This window comes from Silurus aristotelis, assembly GCF_946808225.1.
Source record: "Silurus aristotelis genome assembly, chromosome: 29".
Taxonomy (NCBI): domain Eukaryota; kingdom Metazoa; phylum Chordata; class Actinopteri; order Siluriformes; family Siluridae; genus Silurus; species Silurus aristotelis.
In genome coordinates, this window is record NC_139602.1 from 11342905 (window position 1) to 11356904 (window position 14000).

General features: G+C 38.8%; 1 protein-coding gene across 1 annotated transcript; it reads left to right on the forward strand.

Annotated features, from left to right (window-relative positions):
• Positions 1 to 9478, forward strand: LOC310722776 (putative nuclear hormone receptor HR38). Its single transcript, XM_083535447.1, has 7 exons — positions 1 to 168; positions 5173 to 6023; positions 6194 to 6323; positions 7459 to 7613; positions 7702 to 7904; positions 7985 to 8163; positions 8829 to 9478. The coding sequence occupies exons 2-7, from the start codon at positions 5181 to 5183 to the stop codon at positions 9089 to 9091; spliced, it is 1773 nt and encodes a 590-aa protein (XP_083391573.1). The 5' UTR covers positions 1 to 168; positions 5173 to 5180; the 3' UTR covers positions 9092 to 9478.
• Positions 9479 to 14000: the final 4522 nt, after the last annotated feature.

The following is a 14000-nucleotide window of genomic DNA, read 5'->3' on the forward strand; positions in this document are numbered from 1 at the left end:
GGAGCGCGGAGTCGGTGTTAAACAGAGAGAGTGTGTGTGTGACAGAGAGAGTGTGTGTGAGAGTGTGTGTGGATGAGAGAGGAGCTGCTGAGGGCTCAGGTCTCCTGACTTCTGATTTCTTGAGTGGAATTAAACACACATTTACTACACGGATATTTATCTATAAAGGTAAGATTATTATTATTATTATTATTATTATTATTATTATTATTATTATTATTATTATTATTATCAATATGTTTAAATACTGGACTGAAAACTTTGTGGACTTTGTTCTTTTTAAAAGAGTCTCCAGAAAAAAATCAGGACATTTTGGACCCAAGTCCTTCCAAAAGTCCTTCTGGAGGCTGAAATGAATTAATATAAAAATGTGTTTTCTATACAAAAATAAAAGTAAAACACTTTCAGCTCCACTGGACAACAGACCACTTTAAAACATTATTTTCTATCTCTATTATTATTATTATTATTATTATTATTATTATTATTATTATTATTATTATTATTATTATTATATAATTTATTTTCTAGCAGTCAAACTAAACCAATGAAATCTTTCACAAAATTTGTATTCTACCCTGTATTTATACCATTATTACTACTTTATTATTATTATTATTATTATTATTATTAAATTTTATGATGCATGTGCAAGCAAACATCCTGGTCCATACTGATGCTGTGAGAATGAAGTTCTCCTACAGTTCCTGCCTCTTCCAGTCACACAGGAGAAATTTGCCCCCCCCCCCCACTATAACAAGATTTACGATGAAGCTCACTGCTCCTAAAGATGGAAGCGAAAGGGATATCGCATATCTCCACTGCCTCGTGCACAATTTATTACGTGTTTAAGGATCAGACGACGTGCTCGTTCCATACAGCCGTGTGATGTGAGTCCTCCTTAGAGGTCAGAAAGCTGGATTTCACAGGTCAAGGGCGTCTGCACTGGAGACCTAAAATAGCAAACAGATGGCATCAAAGAAAATCTATTTATAGTAAATATTAATTAGATAACATATAACATACGAAGTCTCACTGGAGTTCTTATAACGATCAGGTGCTGAAAAATACTAACATTCATTGTTCGCTTTTTAGAAAGTCAAGTTTTTCAATATTAAGGGTTTTATAAAAGAAAAAGTTTTTTCCATCAGCAATTTTTTTTAAATTAAATTTGCAATAATGTTTATTTCGATCGTTGATCAAAAAACAAAACAAAACAAGGATTCTGATTTATACTTCACAATACTGACCTTATATACACCTCATACACACCTTATATATACTTCATACACACCTCATATACACCTCATATACACCTCATACACACCTTATATACACCTCATACACACCTCATATACACCTCATACACACCTTATATATACTTCATACACACCTTATATACACCTCATATACACCTCATATACACCTCATACACACCTCATATACACCTCATATACACCTCATACACACCTTATATACACCTCATACACACCTCATATACACCTCATACACACCTTATATATACTTCATACACACCTCATATACACCTCATATACACCTCATACACACCTTATATACACCTCATACACACCTCATATACACCTCATACACACCTTATATATACTTCATACACACCTCATATACACCTCATACACACCTTATATACACCTCATACACACCTCATATACACCTCATACACACCTTATATATACTTCATACACACCTTATATACACCTCATATACACCTCATATACACCTCATACACACCTCATATACACCTCATATACACCTCATACACACCTTATATACACCTCATACACACCTCATATACACCTCATACACACCTTATATATACTTCATACACACCTCATATACACCTCATATACACCTCATACACACCTTATATACACCTCATACACACCTCATATACACCTCATACACACCTTATATATACTTCATACACACCTCATATACACCTCATACACACCTTATATACACCTCATACACACCTCATATACACCTCATACACACCTTATATATACTTCATACACACCTCATATACACCTCATATACACCTCATACACACCTTATATACACCTCATACACACCTCATATACACCTCATACACACCTTATATATACTTCATACACACCTCATATACACCTCATACACACCTTATATACACCTCATACACACCTCATATACACCTCATACACACCTTATATATACTTCATATACACCTCATATACACCTCATACACACCTTATATACACCTCATACACACCTCATATACACCTCATACACACCTTATATATACTTCATACACACCTCATATACACCTCATATACACCTCATACACACCTTATATACACCTCATATACACCTCATACACACCTCATACACACCTCATATACACCTCATACACACCTTATATACACCTCATATACACCTCATACACACCTCATACACACCTCATATACACCTCATATACACCTCATACACACCTCATATATACTTCATACACACCTCATATACACCTCATATACACCTCATACACACCTTATATACACCTCATATACACCTCATACACACCTCATACACACCTCATACACACCTCATATACACCTCATATACACCTCATGCACACCTCATACACACCTCATACACACCTCATACACACCTCATACACACCTCATATACACCTCATATACACCTCATACACACCTCATATATACTTCATACACACCTCATATACACCTCATATACACCTCATACACACCTTATATATACTTCATACACACCTCATATACACCTCATATACACCTCATACACACCTTATATACACCTCATATACACCTCATACACACCTCATACACACCTCATACACACCTCATATACACCTCATACACACCTCATACACACCTCATATACACCTCATATACACCTCATACACACCTCATATACACCTCATACACACCTCATATACACCTCATACACACCTCATACACACCTTATACACACCTCATGTACACCTCATACACACCTCATACACACCTCATATACACCTCATATACACCTCATATACACCTCATACACACCTCATACACACCTCATATACACCCCATATACACCTCATATACACCTCATACACACCTCATACACACCTCATACAGACCTCATATACACCTCATACACACCTCATATACACCTCATACACACCTCATATACACCTCATACACACCTCATATACACCTCATATACACCTCATACACACCTCATATACACCTCATACACACCTCATATACACCTCATACACACCTCATACACACCTCATACACACCTCTTATACACCTCATATACATCTCATATACACCTCATACACACCTCATATACACCTCATACACACCTCATACACACCTCATATACACCTCATACACACCTCATATACACCTCATATACACCTTATATACACCGCAAATACACTATATAAAAATACAAGGTTAAATATTACATACGTTGTTTGTTTCTCAATTTTAACACTACATGTAATTAGTAGTTTTTTTTTATTAACAACACAAAACCCTTTTCACTGTATACTTACAGATACAGTATGAATATAAAGAATAGAATACAATATAAAATACCTTCGCTAAAATAGTAGATGTCTGACCCTTTTTCCAGCCTTAACTTGGGAATTACAACCTTTTAAAAGCGGAAAACCCAAAAAATCGGAAAAAAAAAACATTTCAAGAATATTTACAAAGAAAAGGTTATAATCATACAGCCATCCTCTATAAAAATTATTCTAATTAACCCCGGAATAAAGATCAGCCATTTTTGTATTATTTTCCTCATCTTCTTGTTTTCATTTGACTACTAAAGCCATGTTCCTAAAAGAGCTTACAAAGCAAAAGATTATATAATTGTCTATTTACAACATGTGTAGAGAAAATGATCACCTCAGTGACCTCACCAAAAAACAGGACGTCTCTTTAAAGTTTATAACGAGACAAACACTTACCCGAGAGAGATCTACAGCTTTACTGGAGCTGCAGGAACATCTGACAAGTCCTGATTTACTCTCTGCATGTGACACCAATCCTTCACGTTCTTCACACGTCTGGTCGATAGGGTAGGGCAGCTAGATGAAATGCTTTTCTCACAAAAAGGAAAACAGCTCACATGATAAGACCAGGTTCAAGACGAGGTATTTCATAAGGTTATTACTAAAATAACATTATCACCATGCAACACTAAAGCATGGTGGTGGTAGCAGCATCTGGCTTTAGCACTGCTTTTCTTTAGCTGAACTACAGTTTCTATTATCATGATGGAGGGAGTCCTGAAGCGCTACAAATACCAGTTTTATTGCAAAACGTTCAGGTGCCTGCTATTAATCTGAAGAGGGAAAGGAATTTTTAATGAGAAGATGCATATAAACAAATAAACAAGATCAAAGGCTTGGACAAAAAAGACTGAGTTGTACATCAACCAAATTGTAGGTTAGGGGTGTGTATACTTATGCAACCAGGTAATTATTTTCACATAATTTTTTATATGTTAAAATTTAACATTGAGGGTGTAGAAATTTCTGACATGATTTTTAAAACTTACCGACATTTTAACTGGGGGTGTGCAGACCTCTGATATCCACTTGATATTATTCTAGAATAAATAGAAAGCTCTTCGAAGTAGTACTCATTTATAAAACACAGAAGACAGAAGAACCTCGACATCCCAGTGGACGTTTACCCGAGCTCAAACAGCCTGCGCTTGACCTTCGCACCTCCTCCGTGTTGGCTTGCGTTGCACGACTGTATCTGAAACCAAATTCCTACATATTCCCAAATGCCGTGAGTCAAACATGACCTGGGGTGTCTGCCTTAATGGCTCGGTAATGAAACCTCTTTCAGCAAGAAGATCGCTTACCCCTAACTCAGCCTCTCCGAACTTCCTCTAAAATTTCGGTGAGGTTTTCGGGTAGCGAAGGAGTCAGGGGTTTGGATTTACTGCCACTTAGAGGTGCTAAGACAACTTTGAAGTGGCACTTGGGCATGAGTGATGGTCTCGTGCACCTGTGAAACAGGGACTTGCTGACAGATTGTCTAAACAAATGTTTGTACCGGTTCATTATTATGACAGTCGACTCTAACACTCGCTCTCTATTCACAGACACAGTGATGCCTTGCGTCGAGACCCAGTATGGAGCTGTGCCTTACGAAAGCAACTACTTCAGCCCTGACTTTCTAAATTCAGGACTCTCCAACAAGCCAGGCATGGACCTAAGCATCCAGAGGGAGCAGCTTTCTCCGTCATCACTGCCCAGTATCAACAATTTAGTGGGCAATCCTGGTGAGATTGACACCTTCTCTTGCCAGTTCACCGCTTCAGTCCTGGCCGACATGAACACAAATGCGCACGGAGACTTCCAAAACTCGTTAGTTGAAGGTACAAGCCCACGCAGTGTTCAGTCTCCCTTCAAGCTGGATGACATCCAGGTGTATGGTTGCTACCCGGGAACCTTTGCCTTCAATTGTCTGGATGAAAGCTTGTCCTCATGTGGATCGGATTATTACGGAAGCCCACTTTCAGTAACTTCCTCACCTTCCACTCCAAGCTTCCAAAGCCATCCTGGATCAACCTGGGAAAGTGCCTTTAGTCCTTTTTCTTCCATGTCTTGGCCATCAGAGGTCACAGCTCTTCACCAGCAGCCTTCCTGTTTTACCATCAGCACTCCAGTTGAGCAGCAATCCCTGTCTGGGATCCGGGATCACTGCCTGCAACTTGGAGATGAGGATGCTTTTGGACAACTTCAACACCAACCTTCTCAGTTGCATTTCCCATCCCTAAACCTTGAGCATGGGTGCTTGGACAATTCGGTACTAAAGGTTGAACGGGTCGAGGCTCACTCATCCGCAAAACCACGGAGTCTTAATGAAGGACACTGTGCAGTGTGTGGGGACAATGCTTCCTGTCAGCACTATGGGGTTCGCACCTGCGAAGGGTGCAAAGGCTTCTTCAAGGTGAGCTCCTCATTGAATTCTCGAGATGTTGTTCTAACCAGAGGGTGGGATGTAGTTCAGATGAGAGTAAAATAAGAATAAAGACCTTTGGGGACTCAAAGTTGTTTAGAAATATATAAAATCTTTCTAAATGCTCTGCTCCTAAGAGTTTTATTGTGGTGTTTTCACAGCGTACTGTTCAGAAGAATGCTAAATACGTCTGCCTTGCCAATAAGGACTGTCCAGTCGACAAGCGACGGAGAAACCGATGCCAGTTTTGCCGCTTTCAGAAGTGCCTCGCAGTAGGAATGGTCAAAGAAGGTAAAAATAGATTTTGCATGCTGGCACCTATCAGGAAATGATGTAAATGCACAACCTCTAGACAGAAAAATCCATAACGTACATTCTTGTTTTTGGCTTCACAAAAAGAACATTCATATGTTCAAAATTAACCGTTTAAAAAAATGACCCAAATGCAGTGTTGTTAACGAGTCTTTAATGTGACTCAGAAGAACGAGTCGTTTTAAAGAGTGATTCGTTAATTTTCTGCCGAATTGCAAAAAAATGGAAAGGTTATGTAGAGGAATCCGAATTGAGCAGTTCGTCTCTCGACTTTTCTAATCCACGTCTTTTGTCACGTGACTCCCGTAGACGCTGCACAACGCAATAGAGCTGTTTTATTTTGCTCTGAATCTTGACATTATTGTTACAATAATTATGGGAGTCACGTGACACAACAAATAACAAGACGGACCAGAAGATATGAGAAGTGAAGCTACTCATTCTGTTCATCGTTTGTTCTTAGCTGCATTGTCATATTTTCATTATTGGAACTACAGAGTTAGTGCATGTAGACGTGTTTGGGGAGCTGATTATTGGAAATGTCACATTTTATTTGATTTCTGATCAAAGGAATGAATGCGATAAACGAGATTCAAATACCCGAGTCACTTAAATGATCTGATCTTCCCATCACTACTGCAATGTATGGTATTAAAAAAGTTTCCAACCCATAACACTATTCGAAACCATGAGATGTTTTATGTAGAAGAAGTCTGAAACAGAGTCTGTTTAGAAAACTAGAAGCAACTCTAGTGTACAGTATAAAAATCTCGCACCTCTTCCTACTGGGGGAAAAGATTCTTGTCCCTCTTAAGGCTTAAAGAGACTTTCTTAAGAAGATAAGTACTATCAAGAGATCTCTTATAGGGTTTGTGAGGACTCCATTAGGGAATGTTCTTCTGTAAGAATTGAGCCAGTTTAGAAAGCCTAATATACAAGGTATGGTTTTTCAGAAAAGCTTAGAAACATACAAATATAACTCTTTCACAATGCAAACATAGTTAATACTCCTAAAATATATATATATAAAAAAAGAGTGAATTTATCGTAGCACTTATTCGTCGTACACCTTGAAGGCCATCGTGCTAACTGTCTGTCTTCTTTATGTTCTTAGTGGTGAGAACAGACAGTCTTAAAGGTAGAAGAGGACGCCTTCCATCAAAGCCCAAGAGTGTTTCGGAAAACGCAACTCCTGTGAATATTACCGCCTCGCTTGTGAGGGCTCACATTGACTCCAATCCTGCTTTGGCAAAACTGGATTACTCCAAGGTGAGGAAATGAATTATCTCGGAGAGACTTGTTTACAGCGATGGTTCTGAATGTACTCATACCAGATTCTTTTCTTTTCAATATCTAGTACCAGGAAGCAGTGAAGAACTTGTCTGAAAAAGTGGACGCCAATGACATCAAGCAGTTTTACGATCTCCTCACCGACACCATGGAGGTTATCAAGAAGTGGGCTGAGGCTATTCCTGGCTTCTCCACCTTCTGTTGTGAGGACCAGGAGCTCCTGCTGGAGGCTGCATTCGTCGAGCTCTTCATTCTGAGACTGGCGTACAGGTACGGATCTCCAAAGATTTTTGGCTTGTAAGAGATCAGAGATCTGGACTGTAGGTGATGTTCTTGTTGGGTTTTTGCAGATCGAAACCCGAGGAGCACAAACTGATATTCTGTAACGGTGTAGTGCTGCACCGCTCGCAGTGCGTACGAGGGTTTGGAGACTGGATCAATTCTATCATGGACTTCTCCCAGAGTCTCCATCGCATGAGTCTAGACGTGACCTCGTTCTCCTGCTTAGCGGCACTCGTCATCATCACAGGTGAGCAACTTTAACAAGATATCCATAAAAATTTTAAGTATATGGCCGGGTGAACTCAAAATAGAAACATAACAAAACAAGGTTCCCTCTGGAACATTGATGGGTTTCTTTGCTCATCAGGTCAAATTTCAGGTTCTATCTAAACTCCAGAGTGTTACTCTTTCAGAGAAGTTTACTTTTAGAATGTCAACAAATAAGGTTCCATCTGGCACTCAAAAGGGTTCTTCTACCTGTGTAGAACCCAGAAAAGATTCCAAATGGATCCTTTTTTAAAAGCTGAAACCAACAATGCACTCTTGGCAAAATAAAACAAAACAAAAGGGTTCCATCCTGGTTCTTTTTTTTGCCCATCAGTGGAACATTAATGAATTCAATCCAGAACAGAGGGTTTCAACTTTTACAAGAAAGATGTACATTCTTCATAACATACAAAACCTCAACCTGAGATGGTGAAATGAAATGGTGTCAGTGAGGAGATCCTAAAACTGCTAGATGTCATTGGCGTTCCTCTAAAGTGTTTTTTTGGTTTGATCCTGTGGAGAAACCTGACCATAAGGTTAACATACAAAAAAACAAAGTTCTTCCTTTCAGTGTTCTAAACAGAACCTATTATCCACTAGAACATTTACCTTTTTTCTAACACTCCACTGTCATGTTATCTCCAGATCGGCATGGTCTAAAGGAACCCAAACGTGTGGAAGAGCTTCAGAATCGCTTGATCTCCTCCCTGAGAACCCACATAACCAGCAGCAGCAGTGCAGACCACAGCAAGTCTCAGCCGGGTCTGTCTCGCCTGTTGAGCAAACTGCCCGAACTGAGAACTTTGTGCACGCAAGGTCTGCAAAGGATCTTTTACCTGAAGCTGGAGGACCTGGTTCCTTCTCCACCTATTGTGGAGAAGATCTTTATGGACACGCTTCCATTCTGAGCAGCTAAACACTTTTCACAAGGCAGAAGTTTGTGGAGGATCAAATTTCAGAGAGACTCTTTTATAAATGGGACTTTTCTAACAGTGTTCTGTTGAGAACGATGAGGAAAACACCTCGTGAAATATTTTTTTATGCTGGAGAACATTAGGCGCCATTTACTGTACTTTAATGTGTGTGTAAGAGTGTGTGTGTGTGTGTGTTTTCCTGGATTGACTTTATTGCTATGCAAATTTCCGTAGAACATTGGCTGAATGATTTTGATGTAGATTTTAGCGTCGGCAGGATTTTATACAAAGCTTCTTCGTCAGCACATGATGCTGATTTTATATCCATTCTTACGAAATATTTTCTCAGAAAGCAAAAAAAGTAAAATCCTTTTTTTTTTTAAGCTGGAGTCCAATTTTATTTGAGTTTAAATGAAACAATGATTGCTTTAAAAGCACTTTTCTGATTTCTTACTATTAAGGGGTTTATACCTAATTAATGCTGTGAGTCTAATAGGCTAATATCGTTTCCATAGTAACAGTTCACAAAGTTATACTGTATATGGCGGAAATTCCAGTGATACAAAATCAACAAAAAACACAAACTACATTAAGACACGTGAAAATCATATTTAACATTTTTGGTAGCAGTGGTGAGTTTTGCAGTTTCTGATGATTTTTGGTAACATGACAAGCTGCAAATTTTGCGTACCAAGCAAAAAAAAAGCACAAGTAAGAAAAGGAACAAACCTGTTTTGCAGATGCTCCACATCATTCAATGTAACAAAAAATGGATAAAAAGTCAAATATATTTTAATGCAACAGCAACACAAATATGTATAGAATACAACATATACTCTATAGATCCTTTTTGTTAACACCTGACCAGAAGGTTCCTGCAGATTGTGCTTCTTTTTCAGAAATCCCATTCCATGTCTAGTCTCCATTTGCTTTGTTTTAATCATTTTAATAACCTCCACTCCTCCGGGAAGATGTTCCACTAGATTCTGTGGAGTTTTGTGCACATTCAGGGTGGTAGTAAAGTCAGGTAGTGATGTAGGTTAGAAGGTGAGGAGACCTGAGGTGCAGTCAGTGTTCAAATTCATCCCAAAGGTGTTCAATAGGGTTGGCGCTATATAGCAGGAGATCTTCCACCAACACCAACCCATTTAAAGCAGATCTTCATGGAGCTGTGCACAATTGTCATGCTGGAACAGGTTTGTGTCTCCTAATTCAAGTAAAGGGAAAATTTCATTCTAACTAATTTCAAAGGCATCCAATACAAAAGTGTGCCTTCAACAGTTTTGGAAAGAAGAACATTTGGCAATTCTTACATCCATATCGGCTCTATGGTGGAGCTGGAGCTCCAGTGTTTTCATGCGAAAACTTCTTTAGTATGAGCTTCATGGACTGATTTATTTTAATATTTATAGTATTTGCAGACATTTGAAGAGTTCTTTCTCTGTGTATACTTTATTACGTCCTTTTTTCTGACTACCAGTGGAGCACTTAAGTTCTGAGCAGAACCCTATGAAGGGGTTTGAAGAAAAAACTCTCTTAAAAAAATATACACTCAACAAAAAGGTTCAAACTGGCAGACGGAAAGTTTCTTCTCTCAGTGCAAAGAACTAAACACAGGGGGTTTCTTTTCCACAAGATTTCAAATAGAACCTCTTTAGATAAGATACGATAGAACTTTATTAATCCTGAAGGAAATTCGTTTTCCAGAGACAGAAAAGTACAAGAAAAAATATAGACGAAATATTTTATATGTATAGAAATTAGAAGTAAAACATGGTATTATAGTAACATACATTATAATTATTGTGAAATTTTGATCATTTATATAATGAGAAACATGAAACTAACATCTTCATGGAGCTGTGCACAACAGATATTTGTTCTCTCCAGCACCCGGAACAAAGTCGTCACCATAAACATACCCTCACACAATCTGCTCCTTTAAGGTTTCTCTGCTTTGGCCATAGAGACAAATCTTATACTGTAGGTTCTTTGCAGATATCACCTAGAAGACCATGAGAAGGTTAGAACCAACCTGTTGTACATATTGTTTACAAAGAACATTACATTTGGTGCTATTAAGTGCTCTTCGGTTTGAACGTATGAAGGAACCTGAACACGAGGTTGTCCTACGTAGAACATCCAGAATCTTTTTATGCTGGAAACATTTTTTTTTTTTTTTTACCATAAATCTTCCCTTAATTGAGATTAAACAGACTTTCCAATGAAAGACCAGAAAGACCAGGTTGCTGGTAATTGTGTCAGAGAAATGGCTCAAACATCTTCCCAAAATCTAAGACTCTGGCATTTCTGAATCCATTTAAAACATTTACATTTATGGCTTTTGGCAGATGCCCTCCAGAGCGATTTACATTGATCTCAGGTATACAGCTGAGAAACTGAAGGTTGAGGGTATTGTTCAAGGGTCCAGCTAATGGCAGCTTGGTGGTGGCAGGATTTGAACCCATGACCTTCTGACCAGAAGTCCAACATCTTATCCATTGAGCCAAACTAAAAAACACTTACTTTAGTTTTGGTTCTGGTCTTGCACCCTTTATTTTGTATTTCTACCTGTTTGTGTGCACCTCTTTCATGTCAGTTCAGTTTATAATCTGTTTTCTATTAAACGGAAAAAAATCCTGTCGATTCGTTTCGTTCGATTTAAAACTTTTAATATTATTTTTGATAGTTTGTGAACTCATTTTAGATTAGATTTGATACAACTTTGTCATTGTGAAAAGTACATGTACAAAGTCATCTAAATGCACTTAGCATCTAACCAGAAGTGCATAAATTGCCTATTTACAATAAACATGTATGTTAATATGTTAGAATGTTAAATGAGGGTATGGGTTTTATATGTACAGGGTGAGAGTGACTAATGTACAGAAGTTAATACAGTTGGTAATAAGATCTGTTATATATAGTAATATACTATGCAGAGATTGTGCAGAGGAGACATCTGAAGATGATGTGCTCATATAACATGATACACACATGTACATACAGAAGTTCAATGATAAACATTTATAGCAGTTAAGGCTCATGGCTCCCAATTTTCCCCAAATAAAGCCTTTTTCTACGTCCCTCCTCCCACGTCTTCGTTACAGTAGGATTCTGAATGCGAATGAGGTCAGTAACTCGCAGTACCCACAGGAAACCTGATCAAACCCGCAGTGCCAGTCAGAACACGCTGGAGACAGTCGTGTCTTTTTTGATCTTTTGGCAGGCACAATGGAAAAAAAACACAAGAGCAGGGGTTCCGGGGGGGGGGGGGGAGATATGGGGGGGGGGGGGGAGGGGGGCAGGAGGAGCCGGAGTCATCCGAGCATGTGTGAGCTGGAAGGCAACCGATCCCCTTGCTCATATACACAGCTGAGGCTATAAACTTGGAAGAACACACCAATATAATATTGAATATCAGCTCCTGAATAGCTGAAGCAGCTCTGGCAATGCGCTATGCTGAGTGTGGCTTAATCGCAGAGACTCTCAGCAAGGCCTGCTGTATCTATACATCAGAGCGAGTTTCCATTAACACCTGCAGTGTTTATATTCATGCTGCTGGACACAAAATTAACAGTTCAATCAGCAGACAGGTGTTAATTTAGTGTTGGGGGGGTTTCTGAAGTGGAGACGGATAGTAAAGTTTCAGACTTGCAGCATTTCAAATGAAGAAATTTCACAAGGCGTGTAAATGTCGTATAAAAATCAATGTGCATTTAGTTACAGGATTGAGATTGAACCAGAGAGTTTCGCTTCCTGAGATCAAGAGAAGAGAAGCATCTCAATTGTTTTTATGCCACTTTATACACACAAATGACATACGATTGTTTCTATTTGTATGCATTTATAGTTGCATTTAACATTTCTGGCCATCCAGTTCCTGTTCTCACTTAGTGATAGCCACTAAAAGATACCATCATTTACGAGATTGTACTTTGAGACTAGATTTGTACAACAAGATGGCAGTAACAGATGGCAGCACAATGCTGCATGCACAGTCACAAGGAGCACCGACCTTCATCAAGTCAGTGTGCCAAACGACATCGTCCTGTGTACACTGGGAGCTGTGCAACTGGTGCAAATCTGTGTTTAAAAACCTAACCCAAACCTAAACCCAGAACCATAATTCCTAAACAATCACCCTAACCCCAATCCTAAAACTAACCCTAATTCCTAAACATAACCACAACCATAAAACTCTAAACCCCTATTTTTGAACCCTAACCCTGAACCTCTAACTGTATTATAGTTTCTCAGATCTGCTCAATTCTCCACCCATCACAAGTTTAAGTCCAGATCTTGCTACTAATAATGGACTTAGTTCAGAAAGGTGGCTGCTATGCAACAGGTGGCTCAATCAGCCACTTGATGATGATGATGATGATGATGATGGAGCCAGTTGGGGTTTTGAGTAATGGAGTTAATGGTCTGGTCATAATTCCACCAAGAACCCAACAGCAGTGGATGGATATTATATAGACATTAGAGGGATTTAAAAACATTGTGAAGTGGTGAAAAAGGAACTTTGTGGAAATATGATCATGGTTATGTGAATCTAAGATGGTCAGGTTTGGATGGAGATCAGGTCAAGTCTAATTCAATTCAGGTTTTAAAAGGTAGATTAGTTTGTTCACTCTCAGTGTCAATCAAACTGGTCTTAGAAGTTACTAATGCTTGTTCCAGGACCGGCAGGAATAGGAGTGTACTTAGAGTTTTATTGTGCAGGGTGTGAGGCACATCTGAACACGGCAGCATCAACAGCAGCATGAAAATGAAGTACACGCAAAGCAGAACTTAAATAGTGGTGCAAATCAATGTGAAACAAAATCCAGGTGATTAGTTTCAGTGCTACACACATTAAGTTAGAAGGACACCGGTTGTACAGGTGATAAAATCCTCG